Source organism: Carassius auratus, chromosome 37 (genome assembly GCF_003368295.1).
Source record: "Carassius auratus strain Wakin chromosome 37, ASM336829v1, whole genome shotgun sequence".
Classification (NCBI taxonomy): Eukaryota; Metazoa; Chordata; class Actinopteri; order Cypriniformes; family Cyprinidae; genus Carassius; species Carassius auratus.
The window spans coordinates 11,872,160-11,893,328 of NC_039279.1; the positions used below are offsets into that span (position 1 = coordinate 11,872,160).

Here is a 21,169-nt window from a genome sequence, read left to right on the forward strand (position 1 = left end):
TAGCCTAGATATATATAGCCTTCTAAAACTATATGCAAGTTTTTGAAATGACCTTATCACTTTCATGAAATATTGTTCAAGTATTTTCTGTGTTTTGTGAAGATCATAAATGCATTAAAAATTTTGTAAAATGTTGCAATAGGGATCTTGCTAATGTAGGTCACATTACTCAATAGGCTGCTGTCATTGCAACATATGGCATTTTGACCGTCTATTCATTGTAACACGAATAGAGCATGACAGCTTCATAAATGTTTAACACGCACAAATGACAGCTTGCAATTGGCAAGAATACTCTGTGGCAATGACTTGATCTTGCAGTTATGAACAGTGTTCCTACTCATTTTGACCAATGATCTTTCATGCAGATATTCATGATTATGTTTTAATCAATTCAAAGTGATTGAACTCACATAGCAATTACTAGCACAATTAGAAAGTGTTGAAATCACTAGGCTATAAATAAATAATCAGCCAGAACACCCAGCTGGTCAAAGTCAGGTCTACTTCAGGTAACAACACAAGAACCAGTTTAGTTGTTGTGCCACAAGTATCCTAAGTTTAGACCACATGTGACTCAAACTACAGCAACAACTTCGTTAAAACTGAATAGTTAAAATTTTTACAGTGACACACTCACAAGTTTCTGTATTATTAATAACGACAAATAAATGCAGAAAATAAATTACTCTCAACACGTCACAGATTCGTCAGTGGTCTACAGGCAATCTAATTTAGTTGGACGCTTTTCTCCCGCCTCTCTCTCTCTGCTCACTGCTGTGCCGACTCCGATCTGCATGCACGCGCGCCCCGAATGATTCTTTCCTGTGTACTGATTGCTTGAGCGCTTCGCTCTCGTGCTCTCCCATTGGCTGTCAGTATGGCATCGTGTGAACCAATGCGCTCAGAGGCTTGGTGTACTGGCTGAAAGCTCTTGACTTTTGCAGTACAGCTGGAGCGCGAAGGGGGCGTGCTGCAGCAATCGATGGTTCGTCAGGGGTTTTGTAGTCATGGTGGTCGACACGTTTTTAAATGAAGTTTAAAATCACGTAGGGGAAAACTGTACTTGATCAGACTATACCAGAGCAAACTGTGTCTGCCGTTTTGGAAACAAACATCGGGTTTCAATGAATTGCACTAGGTAAGAATTCAGAGTGCGTCACAGTGTATCGAGGGGGTTTGTCACTGCTCACTGTGCTGGAAGTAAGATGATCTCTAAATATGACTAATGATTTAGATTAATTGTAATATATATATATATATATATATATATATATATATATATATATATATATATATATATATATATATATAATTTGAACATTGACAATGGCAAGCTGTTTCACCTGTTTTTTCTTCTGAATTTTTAACAACTGGTAATTGGTTAAACACATAATTTTGTTCATTCATTTATTTTCCAATTAATTATTTTGGGGTCTGTGGTTTAGATCAGCTATAATACATATTGAAGTTCTACTAGTAAGAGTTCTAGTAAATGGAACTGGTACTAATTCTGTTGTTACTTGTCTGTTATAGCTTTAAAATTATTTTGTATCTTTATATATTTTTTATTTTTATGTTTTACTTGTCATACTGTATGTAATTACTAGCCAGTTATTACATATATACAGCCTGCTTAATTTATAGGTTAAAACTTAGTAGTAATACAATTTTTTTTTTTTTAATAAAATAAAAATTCTAGTAACAACTGAAATGTGTCTAATGAGTCTAATAAGGTGAATGTTGTTCTAAAAAGACTGAAATAGATATTTTATAATTTGTTGCTTTTAGATTTATCCCAATATAATATGGAAGTATAAATATTATTAATAAAAACTGATAATTATAATTTGAAAAGATTAAACCATCAGCTGTGGCACTATAATAATTGTACTGTAAAATAGATCTAACTGGCTGCAACTATAGTTTTGTTAACCAGCTTAATCTCTGAATTCTGAAGAAAGTCTTTTGCATCACCTGCATAATTGGTCACTGTAGTATTCTTCATTATTGCCTTCATGACAGGGTTCTGCAGATACTAAACCCCAGGCCAATGCCAAGTCCAATTATGCCTGTGGATGTGGCAATGAGAATTTGTCTGGCACACTCGCCGCCTCTTCGCAGTTTCCTCAGTTCATATAAGGACTGCAAGTCCAGGAGCCTAGTCAACCAATACAAACCTCTGAGATCCTGCATCAGCTCCAAGACAGATGTGAACACTGATAACCTAGAATGGAAGAGTCCTGAGACCAAAGCTAAAAAGAAAGTGGTTTTTGCTGACTCCAAAGGCATGTCTCTGACAGCAGTCCATGTGTTCAAAGAATTTGAAGAAGACCCCATGTTAGACCTGCAGTTTGAATTATCAGACCTGGATGATGCCATTGTGGGCCTGAAAGCAGAGAACGAGAAAAATTTGATCTTGGATTTCCCTCAGCCTGCTGCAGACTATTTGGACTTCCGGAACCATCTAAAGAAGAACCTGGTATGCTTGGAAAACTGCATAATTCAAGAGAGATTACTCACTGGCACAGTCAAAGTAAGCAATATAAGCTTTGAGAAAATGGTCCATGTGCGAATAACATTTGAGTCATGGAAAAGCTATGTTGACATTCCTTGTACATACATGAATAATGTTTATGGATGTGAGGACGTTGACACCTTTTCGTTTTCCATTGACCTTCCAAGTTATGTGCCCCCACACGAGCAGGTGGAGTTCTGCATATCCTACAAAACTCACAATACCACATACTGGGACAATAATGATGGAAAAAATTACAAGCTGGTACATGCAGAGAATAATTCCAGCCAGAACAGTGTTATCCAAAAGATGACAACAGATTTCAAGAATCAAGGCAAACGGCCAGAGATGGAATTTGATGAATTCGGGAGCCCAAGAACATCTACTGGATTCTTCCCTGAGTGGCAGAGTTGGGGTCATATTGAGAACAACACCCCTTACTGGTGACTGGTCTAGACCCCCGATAAACTTGAAGTAAATGCTGTAACAAGGACAAATGCAAATAGTTTCAGAATTGAATTGGCCTTTTGGCCATGTGTATCTTTGATACTATCCAAATGAATTCAGTGTTGGTGTATGTTTTTGAGATACACATTCAGCTTAATGCGAGATGTCGGGGCTCTAAAATTATGCAAAGTTGAGACCAACCATGTTAACCATAATGGCAGTTACTCATAATGAAAAATGTTGGTTTATGTTAGTTTCTAATTTTTTGCACACTACATACACTATTTTGTAGATCTGACATGGGATAAACGAAAATTTTCTTAACATAGATGCCTTCCTTTGTGTTATTTTGTGAAAATGTTTTATACAATGGCATTGTTTTGGACTTGCCCTTGTATGAAGTGAACAACTAGCATTTGCTCTGAAATAGATTCTTCAGTGTACTTATTTTGTTACCTTGAAGGGTAATAATTTTGTTACTCCATCTAAAGTCACTGCATTTTGAGAATCCTACTTCTGATATGTGACTGGATGTTAATATGCAATAATTTAAGTCATGTTTAAATAGATAATTTACCCAAAAATGAAAGCTCTGTTAAGCCTTGGAAACATGTTATTTCATTGAATGGACAAAATAGTTGTTCAAATGATCTTCTCTTCAGTGTTCCAATGAAGAAAAAAAAGTTGTACAGGTTTAAAACCGCATGAGGGTGAGTAAACGATGACAAAATTTTCAATTTGGGGTGAATTTTCGCTTTTAGAACAGGTAGACCTGCACTGCATAAAATGTGTGTAGTTTTCAGATTATGGAATAATCTGGTACAATATAAGATTGCTTCATATTGAAGTTTTGCATCTCATTTGATAGTACCAGTTTATCTGTCACTTTATAGTGAATACACTAAGCGTGACACATTATAAGGAAGTCCATGAGAGATAATAATGCCCATTAAGTGCTAAATCCCAGCTGTTGCGCTTCTGATTTTTCCCCCCTGTCTGTTCTACCTTTTTAAAGCTGCACTTTCCTACAACAATATCTTTCCTACAACATTTTTGCTGCTATGGTATTGTGTGTGGTCTTGTGTGTTACAATGTGATTTATGACCCGTAGTGTGTGGAAGCTCTCTAGTGTTATTTGGAGGATAGAAGATGGGGAATTTGGATGTAACCAAGAAGGTAGTAGTAAGTCAGGAAGCGTTGCTAAGGTGAGGAATAATATTGAATTGAGACTGTTTTCCCCCTTTCCGCTCCAATAGTAAAACAGGTTGAGGCCTTAAACAAAGGTGATTGTGGACTGTGATGAATGGCGAGCTGCTGTAATTGCGGAGAGGGATCATGTAGGTTGAATGTAAAAAGGGGCCTACACAAGCCACAGTGTATGCCTACATATTTTTCTACTGCAAAGATGATGTTTGTTTGAAAGTATGTTGTACTATACTGTGTTCCTGTTAGAAATAAAACCTAATATTTCTCTGTTTTATTATGAACATGTCATGTTTTACTTCCACTGCTTCACATTATTTGAAAATGAAATCTTCCTTATGATTTACTCACCTCCAGACATCCTAGATCTACAGTAATGTAGGACATTTCAAACGAATACAATCTGAGTTATGTTTAAAAATGTCCTGGCTCTTACAATTTTTTATAATGACAGTAAATATGTAGTAATATTCAATACTACAACAGTAGGTTCATAAAGGCCTCCTGAAGCGAATCGACGCATTTTTGTAAGAACAATATCCATATTTAAAACTTCATAAAACTAACTGCTAACTGTCATACGCACATACACAAGAGAGTCGTGTTCAAGCGAATTGCAAAGGCATAGCGTAAGGTCCGTTAAGCATATGCTAGTCTCACATGAACGATGGTTTGTTTATAAAAACATGGGCGTAGCGTCCGTGATGTCACCTAAAGGTTTCTGAAGAGCGTTTTTGACGCCAAAAGTGTACAGAGCGGTCCATCGACATCTTTGCATCGCGTCTTCTTCTTCTTCTTTGGGTTTTAATGGCAGCTTGCATCCTTGACATTGCATTACTGCCATCTTCTGGTTCAAGTTATTTCCCATATACTTTAGTCATCATATTTTTGTCATTAGTCCTTGTTCATTCCTACTGCAGTCCATTGTACTCCTTACTACACGTCCTGTTAGTCCTATTTTTCCCATATCTTTTATCATGTCTACCCGGATGTTTCCCCATTATATGAAGAGTGCCATTTACGGTAATTTATTATGCCATATTCTCAATCTGGTTACAATAGTCTCTTCTCTTCTGTTTCCTTATTCTCCACAGTATCAACTTTTTTTTTTAATAGAGTATATAAATGTCTTCCTTTTTGTTCTTGATCCCACCTTTGTTGCCATTCTTTAATAATTTTTTTTCCCACACTATACTCTTTTCTTCTGATTTTGGAAGGCTGACTGCTCCTATACTCTCTTTACATTTATGTAAATGTACTACTCTGCATACATTTATGATCTCAAGTTTAGATTATTATAATGCTTTATTGGGTGGTTGTTCTGCATGCTTAGTAAACAAACTACAGCTAGTCCAAAGTGTAGCAGCATGAGTTCTTACTAGAACCAGTAAGTGTGACCATTAGCCCGGTCCTGTCAACACTGCACTGGCTCCCTTTCAAACATCGTATAGATTTTAAAATATTGCTTATTTCTTATAAAGCCCTGAATGGTTTAGCACCTCAGTATTTGAATGAGCTGTTGTTACATTATAATCCATCCTTCCCTCTCAGGCAATTTGATAATACCTAGAATATCAAAATCAACTGCAGGCGGCAGATCCTTTTCCTATTTGGCACCTAAACTCTGGAATAACCTACCTAACATTGTTCGGGAGGCAGACACACTCTTGCAGTTTAAATTTAGATTAAACACCCATCTCTTTAACCTGGCTTACACATAACACACTAATATGTTTCTAATATCCAAATCTGTTAAAGGTCCCGTTCTTCGTGATCCCATGTTTTAAACTTTAGTTAGTGTGTAACGTTGTTGTCAGAGTATAAATAATATCTGTAAAATTCTAAAGCTCAAAGTTCAATGCCAAGCGAGATATTTTTTTAACAGAATTTGCCTACAAAAAACGACCAGTTTGGACTAAATCCCTCTAGTTCCTGCAGGAATGACGTCACTAAAACAGTTTTTTGACTAACCTCCGCCCACATGAATACAAAAACAGGGGGGCGTGGCCTTGATGCGCTCCGATGGAAAAGAGGAAGATCTACGTTTGTGTTTGTCGCCGTGTCGTCGAAATGCTGTTATTTTCACAGTCCAATCATCTTTGTTTGGCCTTCCCAGGGACCCTGTATGTGGAGATTAATGGTTACAATTTATGTTAAACTCAGTTCCCGAAAAATTATAATCCACATGTAAAACTATGTGCAGCACATTTTGCTGAGGACAGCTTGCTGAGGACAACTTCCTCAATCTCAATCAGTTTAATGCCGGATTCACACAAAGATTATTCTTGAAAGATGGAGCAGTTCCCTCTTTGTCTGGAGAAGGCGTTGTCTATGAACCACAACCGGGTAAGTGTATTTTATTATTTAAGTTGGTGCGTTTAACAGTTTCTTAACTTATTACACAAAGGGCAATGCTGTTTAGCTTTGTTAACTAGATGTTAGGGCTATGCAAAAAAAACGAATGCGATTTTCATGCGCATCTCGTCAGTAAAAACGCTCCTGTGATTATAAGTACATCTCCAGCACATGCTCCTGCCCACTTGCTTGTCAAAACTAGCCCAATGGTGTTTGCAGGAAGGCAGCGCGCACTCAGCTGGTGTCAAATCACAGGAACCGCTGGCACAATCAGAACTCGTTACATATTTCTGAAGGAGGGACTTTATAGTACAAGGAAGTCATCAGCCCGTTTTTATGACAGTGAAAACAGCGGTATACAGATAGGTGAATTGTGTGAAAAAAAACGGTGTTTTTTTACACGTGAAACATGAACACGTTATATTGCACATTGTAAACACAATCAAAGCTTTAAAAAACGCGAAAAATGGGACCTTTAAAGGATTTTTAGGCTTCATTAATTAGGTAAACTGGAACCTTAAACACTTCCCATAACACCTGATTATACTTGCTACATCATTAGAAGAATGGCATCTACGCTAATATTAGTCTTTTTCTCTCTTATTCTGAGGTCACCGTAGCCACCAGATCCAGTATGTATCCAGATCAGAGGGTCACTGCAGTCACCTGGATCCAGTACGTATCCAGAACAGATGGTGGATCGGCACCTAGAGAGGACGTCTACAGCCCTGAAAGACAGCGGAGACCAGGACAACTATAGCCCCAGATACAGACCCCTGTAAAGACCTTGTCTCAGAAGAACCACCAGGACAAGACCACAGGAAACAGATGATTATTCTGCACAATCTGACTTTGCTGCAGCCTAGAATTGAACTGCTGGTTTCGTCTGGTCAGACAGCTGAGCCTGGTTTCTCCCAAGGTTTTTTTTCTCCATTCTGTCACTAATGGAGTTTTTGTTCCTTGCCGCTGTCGCCTCTGGCTTGCTTAGTTGGGGTCACTTCATTTACAGTGATATCGTTGACTTGATGAAATGAATGCACAGACACTATTTTAACTGAACAGAAACGACATCACTGAATTCAATGATGAACTGCCTTTAACTGTCATTTTGCATTATTGACACACTGTTTTCCTAATGAATGTTGTTCAGTTGCTTTGACGCAATGTATTCTGTTTAAAGCTCTATATAAATAAAGGTGAGTTGACTTGACTTACTGTATTCAATCCATTCTAATGCCATCAAAATGGCAAACATCTCAACAGCATGTACACTTAGGTGATCTGATGTTCTCTTGCTCATCTCACTCTTCTGGCTGGGAATTAAAATTGCACCACCTGTAACTCCTGTTAACGGGTCATTAGATCTATCTGTAAAAAAAAACTTGTTTAAAATAAACATATTTTTGGTTCACATGTCTATAAAATTCACTCACCAAATCAACTTGATTATTTACTATTTTAGTCTGTAATACCTTCAAATCCACTTTTGGAGTATCAAACTTCCACATAGGGTTACTGGGCCATACCACAGTTTTACAAAACTTCTTTCCATATACTCCAAGATCACATGCAGCATCATCTCCTGTCCAACCAAAACTACATTTTTCCCCATTCCCCTTTCCTAATTGTCTTGCAACACTCTTTTGGTTGGGTCTATTCGTCCCCTCAAACTAATCCAGTAATTTACAATAAGCTGCTTCCGTCTTAGACTCAAAGGCATTTCTCCTGTTTCTAACTGCAATGAGCACACTGGTGATGTTCTCATGGCTTTGAGACATAATCTCAATGCCTGTGCCTGAATATGGTCCAGCCTCCCTAATACTGACTTTGCTGCTGATCCAAATGCCTGACTCCCATAATCCAACCTAGATCTTATTATTGAAACTCTCAACAGATACCAAGATGGCCGCCGTCCAGGTCGCTCCACTTAGATTATGTTTTTATTTACTTTTTTTACCTACTTTTGCTTTCTCTTTTTACACACATACCCTCTGCACTGATCATATACGACAAAGAAACACTTTTGGATATTGGACACTGCTTCACTGACCTGTTTCAGGACACTTTATCCTCCAACCCATGGCCTTCTGAGATTCTCCGGAACGCTGAGATGATCAATGGCCACCTGAATAACCACCCGAGAGGCGACGGATCAATAAACACAGCGGGAAATGTGCTGGGATTCGCAACAGACTGAGGAAAAGAGCACACAGCCCTCCTCTACCGAGCATTCTGCTCGCCAATGTCCAGTCTTTGGAGAATAAGATAGACAATCTTAGAGCCAGGATAAGTTTCCAACGGGACATTAGGGACTGTAACATCCTTTGTTTGTCTGAAACATGGCTCACGCCCTTGGTCCCGGACGCTGCTGTAATGCCGTCTGAAAACTTCTCTGTTTTACGCATAGACAAGACAGCCGAGGCCGGCAAATCCAAAGGCGGAGGAGTGTGTTTCATGATTAACAAGAAATGGTGTGACCCCAGGAATATCTCCACTGTGTCGCGCTCCTGCTCGCCTCATCTGGAACATTTATCCATTAAATGCTGCCCATTCTATCTGCCACGGGAGTTTTCATCGATCATCATAGGTGCTGTTTACATCCCACCACAAGCACACACTGGTTTGGCTTTGTCTGAGCTTCACGATGCTCTCAGCGGTAACATCAACAAACATCCTGACGCTGATATTTTAATCGCTGGGGAATTTAATAAAGCCAAACTCAGGCAAGTTATGCCTAATTTTTATCAACATGTATCCTGTCCAACCAGAGGACCGAATACACTGGATCATTGCTACTTTCAGTTTAAAAATTCCTACAAAGCTCGCCCACTACCGGCTTTCAGCAAATCGGACCATGCCGCCATTTTCCTAACACCGGAATATAAACGGCTCGTTCAAGATTCCCCCTGTGAAGAGGGTGGGGATGCGATGGTCCGCCCAATCAGAAGCAACGCTACAGGCAGCTCTTGATGACATATACTGGGACATGTTTCGCGCAAGTTCTTCTGATGTCAGCGAGTTCACGGATGTAGCATTAAGCTTTGTAAACACGCTAGCCAAACAAGCTACGGATACAATAACTATAAGGACATTCTCAAATCAGAAACCGTGGATGTACAGATCAATCCGTGCAGCACTAAACAAACGCACTGATGCTTACAACGCCGGTCTTCTGTCAGGAAACATGAGTGAGTACAAAGCATCGTGCTATGCTCTCCGACGCGCAGTAAGAACCGCCAAACACAGATACAAGGAACGCATAGAGTCACATTTCCAGCTAAATGACTCCCGACGCATGTGGCAAGGACTAAGAACCATCTGTACCTTTGGACATAAATCCTCTGCAGAGGTGAGAGCAGATCCGTCACTGGCTGACAAGCTAAACACTTTCTACGGCCGTTTTGAAAACAATCTAAGCAGCGCGAGTCTGCCGATCAGTGCATCAGGAAGCAGCAGTCAGAGCAGCGATCATCATGTGATCACCATGTCGGAGGACGTGGTTCGGAGGGCTCTAAAGCAAGTGAATGTAAGGAAAACAGTTAGACCCGGTGGGATTTCTGGTCGTGTTCTGCGGTCCTGCGCTGATCAGCTCGCTGGTTTGTTTACATCCATTTTTAATGAGTCTCTTGCTACATCGGTGGTTCCCACCTCATTCAAACAATACAATAAGAACAATAAACCCTCTTGTGTGAATGACTATCGTCCAGTTGCCCTCACATCAATAGTCATGAAGGTCTTTGAGGGACTGATTAAACACGTCATCTGCTCCTCCATACCGGATACTTTGGACCCTCTTCAGTTTGCCTATCGCCCAAACAGATACACTGATGATGCCATCTCTCACATCCTGCACTCTTCTCTCACACAAATTGACAGCAATAACAGGAACTACGTAATGTTGCTATTTATTGACTATAGCTCAGCTTTTAATACTATAGTCCCCTTAAAGCTAGCTTCTTAACTCATAGACCTTGGCCTGAATTCTTCACTCTGCAACTGGATTCTTGATTTCCTCACCGGCAGACCTCAAGTGGTGAAACTAGGCCAGTACACCTCCAGCTCCATCACTCTGAACGTTCGACCCCCAAATGGGCTGTATCCTGAGTCCCCAGCTCTACTCTCTCTACACACATGACTGCGTGTCTTCGCACAGCTCCACATCTATAATCAAATTTGCTTATGATACTGTGGTCCTGGGCCTAATTCACAACAATAACGAGACCGCATACTTGGATGTGATAGAGAAATTAACATCACGGTGCCAGGAAAACTGTCTCTCTCTGAATGTGAGCAAAACTAAAGAACTGATTGTGGACTTCAGGAAGAGACAGCAGCAGCCCTATACACCTCTTATGATCAGCTGGACCCCTGTGGAGACTGTGAGCAGCTTCAAGTACCTTGGTGTAAACATCTCAGAGGACCTGACTTGGACTAGTCACATTCAAACACAGGTTAACAAAGCCAGGCAAAGACTGTACCATCTGCGACAGCTGAGGAAATTCAGGGTCTCACCAGCAATCCTGAAAACTTTCTATTCAGGGGCTATAGAAAGTGTATTGACTCAGTGTATCTCAGTGTGGTATGGGAACAGCTCCAGTCAAGACTGCAAAGCCCTGCAGAGAGTTGTGCGCTTAGCTGAGCGCATTTCAGGGTTTGCTCTCCCCTGTCTGCAGGACATCTACCTCAAACGCTGCAGAAGCAGAGCTTCTAAAATCATCAAAGACTCCACCCACCCCAGTAACCATCTTTTCACTTTGCTGCCATCTGCTAAGCGCTTCCATAGCCTGATGGCAAAAACCGAGAGACTCAGGACAAGTTTCTTCCCCCAGGCCTAAACTCTAAACATCTAAATCATGTCTCCACTTAATGTTCACTTCATCAGTAAGATATTCATCATTCACTACCTCACATTGACACACTGACAGTGTCAACCTGTTTGCACATTTGCCTCTTGTACATTCCTGTGTATCTTAATATTTAAGAATAGAGTATATTGCGCATATTGTAAACAGACTGCATTTATATAGCGCTTTCAACAGACCACATGGCCATCCAAAGCACTTTACAATTTGCCTCACATTCACCCATTCACACACTCATTCACACACCAACTGTGGTGTCAGCCATTCAAGGCACCATCCAGCTCATCGGGAGCAGCTGGGGTTAGGTGTCTTGCTCAAGGACACCTCGACACTTGGTCAGGTGGAGCCGGGGATTGAACCACCAACCTTGTAGTTTGTAGACAACAACATGAACCACTGAGCCACTTTTACACATTTTACATCCCTGTGTATCTTAATATTTAAGACTACAGTTTACTTTCATGCACATTATTTTGGGTTCCATATTTAATATAGAATAATTCTACAATAAACATCTTTTTTATATTTTATTCTAATATTTTTATTTTTAACTTTTATTTAATTCTTACATAGCTATATTTATGTATATTTTCATCTGTGTTGTTTTCTTTAATAATGGCACTATCCATGGAGCGGACCTGACTCACATTTCATTGCTGGTTATATATGCTATATATAATTTTGTATGTGACGAAAAAAAAAATGTTTCCAGATTATTCCTATATAATTTCAGTTCAATATCTTTATTTCTCTTTCCACAGAAAACCATCACTTTTTATTTTTCAGCAGAAAAATTTTAAACCCTATTCCATTCCCCACATTTCAACCTGATGTATTCCTTCCTGTATTTTTTTAACTACATATTCCACATTTTTCCCACGTTTCCGAATTAAACTACACAAAATGGGAGTAAATGGTAAAGTTTTTAATTGGATTTTAGATTTTTTAAAAGGAAGATCAATTCAAGTTAAAATAGGAACAGATATTTCAAATAAGCATAAAGTAGATTATGGAACACCACAAGGGAGTGTTATTAAGTTCTACACTTTTTTCTGTTATGATAAATGATTTAATAATGTAACTAATGGCATGAATAGATGTACAAGTACATCTGTACATCAAGAGAACGAGACTAGTAGTGCAGTGTGACATGGCCCGGTATATATGGAGGTTCTTATAAGTCAGGTGATTGTTTGAGGCATGCCCCTGCCCCGAACTTTAGTTAATACCAATTAACATCATATTTTACCCTTCATGACAACTGTGAGGGGGGTGAATTATATTAAGCCTCAACCCGCCCAGATCTGGCCCACATTTGGCCCGCAAGGATTTCACGCTGTGGCGGACTAAAATGTAACAAGAGCTCATTCAAACACTGAGGTGCTAAACCATTCAGGACTTTATAAGTAATAAACAATATTCTAAACTCTATATGATGTTTGATAGGGGGCCAGTGCAGTGTTGACAGAAGCGGGATAATATGGTCATACATCCTGGTTCTAGTAAGAACTCTTGCTGCTGCATTTTGGACTAACTGTAGATTGTTTACTAAGCGTGCAGAACAACCACCCAATAAAGCATTACAATAATCTAACCTTGAGGTCATAAATGCATGGATTAACATTTCTGCAATTGACATTGAGAGCATTGGCCATAATTTAGATATATTTTTGAGATGGAAAAATGCAGTTTTAAAAATGCTAGAAACATCAATCAATCAATCACCTTTTTTTATATAGTGCTTTAAACAAAATATATTGCGTCAAAGCACTGAACAACATTCATTTGGAAAACTGTCTCAATAATGCAAAATGATAGTAAAAGGCAGTTCATCATTGAATTTAGTTATGTCATCTCTGTTCAGTTTAAATAGTGTCTGTGCATTTATTTGCAATCAAGTCAATGATATCGCTGTAGATGAAGTGACCCCAAATAGCACACCTAGGTTCCTAACTGATGACGTAGAATTGACAGAGCAGCCATCAAGTCTTAGACAGTGTTCTAGGTTATAACATGCAGACTTTTTAAAATATATCGAGATATTTTTTAAACACGATATGGATTTTGACATATCGTATATATCGATATATTGTTTATATTTAATTCTGATTCTGCCACTTTGCTTGTTTGCCTTCTCTGTGCTGTGCTCACCCCTGCTTGCTTGCCCCCCGCCTCCTTGATTTTGTAGAGGACTAGTCTCAAAAAAAGTCTTAAAGGACAACTGGCTCCATTATATGGAGATACTTCTGTTTAAGGCGTAGGTGAACAGCAGGCAGATGTCTACTGTAGGGCCCTATGATTTTCCGCGATGCAGATAACACGGACGGAATCGCGGAATCCAGTCATAAAACGGAATTTACAGTTTGACGTGGTATGTCACGGAATTTGTCAAATTTTGAATGAATTAACCAAAAGTAGGTCATTGCACTTTCATCAAATCGTGATATGGAGAATTATATCTGAAAATATTAAGCCAGAAAAGTGTATTTAAATATGGATCATGCATGTTCTGTGTGTCTGTGTCAGAAGCGCGACTTCGTCTATTACACACACGGAAGCACGCTTGATTTCAGCATGTTTCCTCTCACTAAATGAGGACGTAAACACATGCAGAACATCTCAAGAACTCCACTGAGAGTCACTTCATGAGCATTTGCCCATTTGATTTGAGTAAAACTAGCGTCATATATTACATCATAGACTGTAGTATCACATACACAGAACTGTAAAGGTAAACCCGTCAAAATAAAAGTATTTGCCAGACATCTATTATTATTGTTCTGCAGAATGTGCCCACTACTACTACTCTTAAAATTAAACAAAAAAAAAAAAATTTAAGGAATAATCACACAACATTTCTTCCATGTTTTATTTTGAATAGTAAATACCCTTTGTTTACCAAAAAATTAAGTTTGCTTAATTTTAAATAATTAAAAGATAAATTAAATGAATGTTTTATGCCTTCATTTGATAACCAGAAAAATGTAAATGGGTCATTATACGAAAACGTGCCATTTTGTGTCCCTCAGGAAAAAAAAGCTCTGTAAATCTTAATAAAACATAAAAGAAATAGAATATTTTATATTTTAGTTTCCATAATGTCTCATAATATAAGAATAAATTATTTTCTGTTTCTTTGGTTTTTAAAGGATTTTAATCACATTTTTGTACAAAGCATCTTGAAGAAATGTTGAAAATGGCCTGTCCCTCAGTAAGATTTTTCTACTTCTACTTGCTATCGAGGCCAAAAAAGTCAAACTATCATAAAAAAACATATACTTGTATAAAGCCTTAAGTGTCAGTTCATTAGTCATAAATGGATTTTATTCTTAACGTGTCAAATAAAATAAAAAAACACACAATTTAGTCGGGTCCCTAGGTTCTCGTCAACCCTGTTACTTTTTATAAAAACACCTCTTTAAAGATAATGGACTGTTCCAAAAGTTGCATCAGTTCCAGGAAGTGACATTATCTGACTTTCATGAAGTTGATGGTAGAAGACAAGTAAGTGTTCTCTTCTTTTTAATGAATTTTCTTTGAGGTTATGTAATGTCTGAAAGACAGGGACACGCTCATTGTGTCAGCCCTGTTACCAGAAAAGCATATGTTAAAAAGTTTTTTGTACATATTTAAAAATTTACATATATGATAATATTTAAGCCTCTCATTAAGGCACGTAATGTAGTGTCATTACCTATACCTCATGGCTAGTAATGGCCGGCAATAACCTTTTTCGTCAACCCTGTTACCGTCAACCCTGTAACCATTCCAGGGTAAGAGGGTTGACCCAAGTACGCTTTTGTGTGTCTTACCCATGTTGTATACACAAGAAGGGTTAAATCAAGGGCAACTGGACTAGGTACGTCCATATTTGAAGCTATTGCCTCTCATCCAAGGGGTTTCTTAATTTCTAAATGACTGATGGGGAGTGCCAGGCATTTAACCTCTGTGGGGTTGTCACCCCTGAGCCAACCCTTCTTGGATAACTATGACCTGGATGACTGAGAATTTTAACAGACATACTTTTCTTACAAATAGTATACATAATATACATGTTTTTACAGTTTTTATCCCTAAAAATCATGTTTTTTTATTTATTCTACTGATAGATAGGCTAAAATATGTTGAGGTTACTGATCTATACTGATACACACAAGTGCATTGGGTTTTATAAATGTGCTTTATAAATCAAAAGTCATTATTTTTTTTATTATGAGAAGTCAATAAATTAACAAGCTTTTCAGTTTGCATTTGGGATACTCTCCATACATGCACTCCATCCAAATAGTTTGAAAAAGTTTTCTTGTCAAAAAATAAATCAAGCTTGTGTGACTTGTATGATTATTTGATGGCATGTGAACTACTTACATTTACAGTATGCTACACAATCATAAATAATCAGGGCTGGGGTGTAACAAAATACATGTAACAGCGTTACGTATGTAAAATACAAAATATGAGTAACTGTATTTCGTTAAAATTACATTTTAAATAAGGGGTAATCAGATTACAGTAACATCTGAAAACTATTTTAGATTACCAGTGATTACTTTTATTTTGATGTAATTTATTAATTTAATATTTAAGTTTGGGGATTTCAAACAATACCGCGACTGATTTTTTCCCGTTACAAGCACATAACGACACAAACATTCTCCTAGAAATCACACTATGCATTCAGTCAACAGATCCATACGAAGCATGCATAAAATAAAGGTTTATGAAGTCAAACAATAGCTTTATGTGGTTTACAGATGAACTTCTTTATTCATTCGAAATGTTCAGTATCATCTTTGGCTCGGTAATGCAAGTTCACGATCCAATTCGTGAACAGATGATTCTTATTCGTGAATCTTTTAAAATAATAATTTCCTTTATTTATTTATTTAATGAAACCAGTGTGGAAACCAATGCTTCACTAACGGGATAGATCTGGGTCAGGGTATATTCTGGCAAACCGTTTACCAATCAAGTTTCTCAATTGGCAAAGCAAACTGTGGTACACGCCACTACCAACACAGAATGGGTAAATCTGTGTTTTCTCAGCACAATATCATAGAAAGTATGAGGTTTGAGAAGTAGAAGGCGGGGCAACAGTTAAAACATTTTAAAGTTAAAGTTCATGCAAACAGATAAGTTTCGGTTTTTCATCATTTTTATGCTAAAATATCTCAATAGAGCCGTCTACATAATATGCTGATTAGTCATGTTGAATTAAAGGTTTATGAATGTCCAATTAAGACTCCATTACAACCATAATTGTAACTCAAACAAGCAGTATAATCAATACGGTAGCTGTTGTCAACCCTGTAACTGATGTGTCAACCCTGTTACTTGTATAATATTCTAATATAACTTAAAAAATGTAAATAAAAATGTAATCAATTAATTGTAAATGTTTAGTAAGAGAGGCTAATAATCCACTCAAAATTGAATTGAGGTGTTTAATTTTTGTTTCCATACACTTTTCTTAAAACAGAAGATGCTGGGAGAGTGTAATTTGGAAATGAACGTATTCATCCCCTTAAAAAAATAAAACTTTCAATATTCTCAATTCACAAACACTCTTAATGTAACAAGGGGGAGTATATCTTCCACAGTATATCAGATTTGTTCTATACATGTATTTAAAACCTTTTCAAAAAGTAATTAATATGTTGGTAACAGGGTTGACCAAAAACACACATTTAAATTAGTTAAATGAAAAAAATGAAAAAAATAAGATAGCCTGAGATGGCACGGCACATTTTCCTGAGAGGTAAGGATCTACTTAATCCAAAAAGGGGCTTAAAGATTTTCAAAACAGAAATTTGAAAATCAAACATTAAAAGTGGGAAATGGCACGTTTTCGTATAATGACCCAAATACACAGAATTTCTAAAGGGAAAAAACATTTCACATAAGGCTATTTTAAGACTTTTTTTAACTAATTAAGTTGTTTTTATGCATTTAAACAATTGCAAATGCTAAAACACAGAATTAGGTAACAATAAAACATATGGTGAAGAAAAAAATAAAACGTTTCAAAGGCCCTAAACATAATATTGGCGTATTTGTTTTTGCAGTAGTTTTTGGGGGGTTATTTTTCCTGTTAAGATATCGAGATATATAGTTTATCGAGATATAGCAAAATATATTGAGATATATTTTTTGCTCCATATCGCCCAGCTGATTACTTACAAAGCAGTGTTTTGTGGTAGAAGTGATGGTTCTACCATACTCATAACAAGAAGTTGAATTTACAATTTTGGCCATATGAAGTTTACACAAAACTAAATAATGATCTGAGATATCATCACTTGGCTGCATAATTTAAAATTCATCAACATCAATTCCATATGACAGTATTAAATCTAGAGTATGATTTCGACAATGAGTAGGTCCTGAGACATGTCTAACCCCAATAGAGTTCAGAATGTCTATAAATGCTGATCCCAATGCATCTTTTTCATTATCAACATGGATATTAAAATCACCAACTATTAAAACTCTATCTGCAGCCAGAACTAACTTGGATGTAAAATCAGCAAACTCTTTAATAAAGTCTGTATGGTGCCCTGGTGGCCTGTATACAGTAGCCAGTACAAACATCACAGGGGATTTATCATTAAAGGGGGGGTGAAATGCTCGTTTTCACTCAATATCATGTTAATCTTGAGTACCTATAGAGTAGTACTGCATCCTTCATAACTCCAAAAAGTATTTAGTTTTATTATATTCATAAGAGAAAGATAGTCTGTACCGATTTTTCCCGGAAAAACTTGAGCGCCTGGAGGCGTGACGTGTGGGCGGAGCTAAAGAATCATGAGCGCCAGTTGCGTTGACAGCGTTCGGAAGCTGTGACAGCTGTGAAGGCTGAAACTGAACGAGAGCAGCAGCAGCAAGGACTCGCTCCGAGCGGGGCTCGAACCCGGTTCTCCGATTGGAGGCGGACGCACTAACAAGGAGGCAGAGATATTTGAAGCAGTTTTACTCACCGCCTGTGGTTCCAACATACAATCCTGACCCTTTTTTGTTGGGATTGCATCATCCTTAAGAAATAAACGATACGCAAATCCGTCGTCAAACTGGGCTTTGTTTGTAAAACAAGCATTTTAGAAATGCAGGGAACAAACACAAACACTTGCACAACTCCGTTGATGCTCTGTAAAAATAAACTCCATCCACTGGTCCCTTAATGCTGTTTTTTCTTTGGTAATCTGTGCAGGGTTGTCTTGCCCTGGCAACCAAAAACACACTCCTTTTGTGACATTTCGCGACTCTCTCGCTCTGATCAGTGATTGTCTGTGCACAGCCTCTCTCTGCTCTGCTATACGGGAGCACGCGCTCTTCCGGCAAACGTGCCCTCAGGACCCATATAAGGAAATTCCGCTCCATCTAACGTCACACAGAGCAATACTCGAAAAAAACTTTCCAAAACTTGTGACAAACCGGAAGGAGTATTTTTGGAACAGAAATACTCCTTCAAACGTACAACTTACTTTTTGAAACTTTGTCCATGTTTAACATGGGAATCCAACTCTTTAACAGTGTAAAAAGTGTAGCATTTCACCCCCCCTTTAACATTTGTTTTTCTGGATAATGTTATATGAAGCACCATTACTTCAAACTAGTTATACTTGAAGCCTGCCCTCAGAGAAATCCTGAAAACATCGTTATAAATTGAAGCAACACCTCCCCCTTTGCCTTTTGGATTCGGCTCATGTTTATAACAATAATCTTGGGGGGTGGACTCATTTAAAATAATGTAATCATTAAGGTTTTAGTTTTCTGGTTTCTGTCAAGCAGAGCACATCTAGATTATGATCAGTGATCATATTATTTACAAAAAGTGCTTTCGTAGAAAGGGATCTGATATTCAATAAGCCAAGCTTTATCATCTGTTTATCCGTATTGCAACTGTTGTTTATTTGTTGAACCTTAATTAAATTGTTACTCTTAAATTGGTTTGGCCGTTTTTTGTATTTTCTAGTTCGGGGAACAGACACAGTCTCTGTAGTGTGATATCTAGGTGAAAGAGTCTCTATGCTCTGAGACAGTAACTGACCTCTGTGACATGAGGCAGCTAGAAGACGGTCGGTTTAGCCAGTCTGTCTGCTTCCTGACCTGGGCCCCAGTTAGTCAAGTATAAACTCTAAGACTATGTGCCATATTTCTAGAGAGAAGAGCAGCACTACCCCTGGAGGGATGAAAACCATCTCTTTTCAACAGGTCAGGTCTGCCCTAAAAGCTCGTCTAATTGTCTATGAAACTTATGAAGTGACATTCATTCAGCCAAGTATGGTGACCCATACTCAGAATTTGTGCTCTGCATTTAACCCATCCGAAATGCGCACACACACAGAGCAGTGAACACACACACACACACACACACACACACACACACACACTGTGAGCACACACCCGGAAAACTCACAATTTTTATGCGCTCACTGTACGGTCCGATCGTCGAGTTGCGATTTGACTGTTCACATTATACGTGAGGAATCAACATGTAGGTTCCCTCAGAACTCGGATGTTTGTGGCGGTTTCTGAATAAACATGCTTTCCCGGGATAAACGCACTGCTTTGATGAAACGCGCAATTCTGTGTGCTGAAACGTCCCAAAAAAAAAAAGGCGTAGGCATATCTAGACGTGCAGGTGGCTCAGAGGCCGTGGCCAATATGGTTTATCCATTTTGCAACGTGAAGTGGAGGTAAGCAGGCGTTTTCTTCCCTTTTTGTATTTTTCTTTGCCATAACTCCACAAGTTTTCCCTCCATCACTTCAGTCCACACTACACGCCGTGTCACCATGGTTTCGTTTATGGTTTCGCACACGCGCAGTGAGGGAAACGCGGAAAATCGGTTCGTAGCCCTGCTTCAATAGTGCGATACCTCGAGTCAGAATTCGGCTCAAAATTGGATGAAAATCGCACAGTGTATTCCCGGCCTTAGACATTCACCCATTGAGTGATGACAATCTGCTATACATCTCGTCACCACAGTAAGCAGGGAGGGGACTATAGCATATTACAGTGTCTGACATCGTGCTTGCAAGTTCAACCACCTCTTTAAAGGTCCCGTTCTTCGTGATCCCAGGTTTTAAACTTTAGTTAGTGTGTAATGTTGTTGTTAGAGTATAAATAATATCTGTAAAATTCTAAAGCTCAAAGTTCAATGACAAGTGAGATATTCTATTTAACAGAATTTGCCTACAACGAATGACCCTTTTGGACTACATCCCTCTAGTTCCTGCAGTAATGACATCACTAAAACAGTTTTTTGACTAACCTCTGCCACAGGAATACACAAAAAAGGGTGCGTGGTCTTGTTGCGCTCTGACGGAGAAGAGGAAGAGTTGCGTTTGTGTTTGTCACCATGTCGTTGAAACGCTTTTATTGTCCAATCACCTTTGTTTGGCCTTCCCAGGGATGCTGTACTTGGAGATCAATGGTTACAATTTATGTTTCACTCGGTTCCCGAAAATTATAATCCACATGTAAAACTATGTGCAGCACATTTAGCTGAGGAGAGCTTCCTCAATCTCAATCAGTTTAATGTCGGATTCGCACAAAGATTATTCTTGAAAGATGGAGCAGCTCCTTCTTTGTCTGGAGAAGGCGTGGTTTATGGACCACAACTGGTAAGTGTATTTTATTATGTAAGTTGGTGCGTTTAACGGTTTCTGTAACTTATTACACAAAGGGCAACGCTGTTTAGCTTTGTTAACTAGATGTTAGGGCTGTGCAAAAAAAATCGAATGCTATTTTCATGCGCATCTCGTCAGTAAAAACACTCCTGTG

The 21,169-nt window shown here is 38.3% G+C and overlaps 1 protein-coding gene across 2 annotated transcripts; it reads left to right on the forward strand.

Annotated features, from left to right (window-relative positions):
* Window positions 1-916: 916 nt before the first annotated feature.
* Window positions 917-4,452, forward strand: ppp1r3cb (protein phosphatase 1, regulatory subunit 3Cb). 2 transcript variants are annotated; one of them, XM_026222788.1, is made up of 3 exons: window positions 917-1,141; window positions 2,026-2,536; window positions 2,708-4,452. In XM_026222788.1, exons 1-3 carry the CDS (start codon window positions 1,128-1,130, stop codon window positions 2,963-2,965), a joined length of 783 nt encoding a protein of 260 aa, XP_026078573.1. In that variant the 5' UTR covers window positions 917-1,127; the 3' UTR covers window positions 2,966-4,452. The 2 variants fall into 2 exon arrangements, with proteins under 2 accessions (XP_026078573.1, XP_026078572.1); XM_026222787.1 differs by having other exon boundaries at window positions 918-1,141; window positions 2,026-4,452.
* Window positions 4,453-21,169: the final 16,717 nt, after the last annotated feature.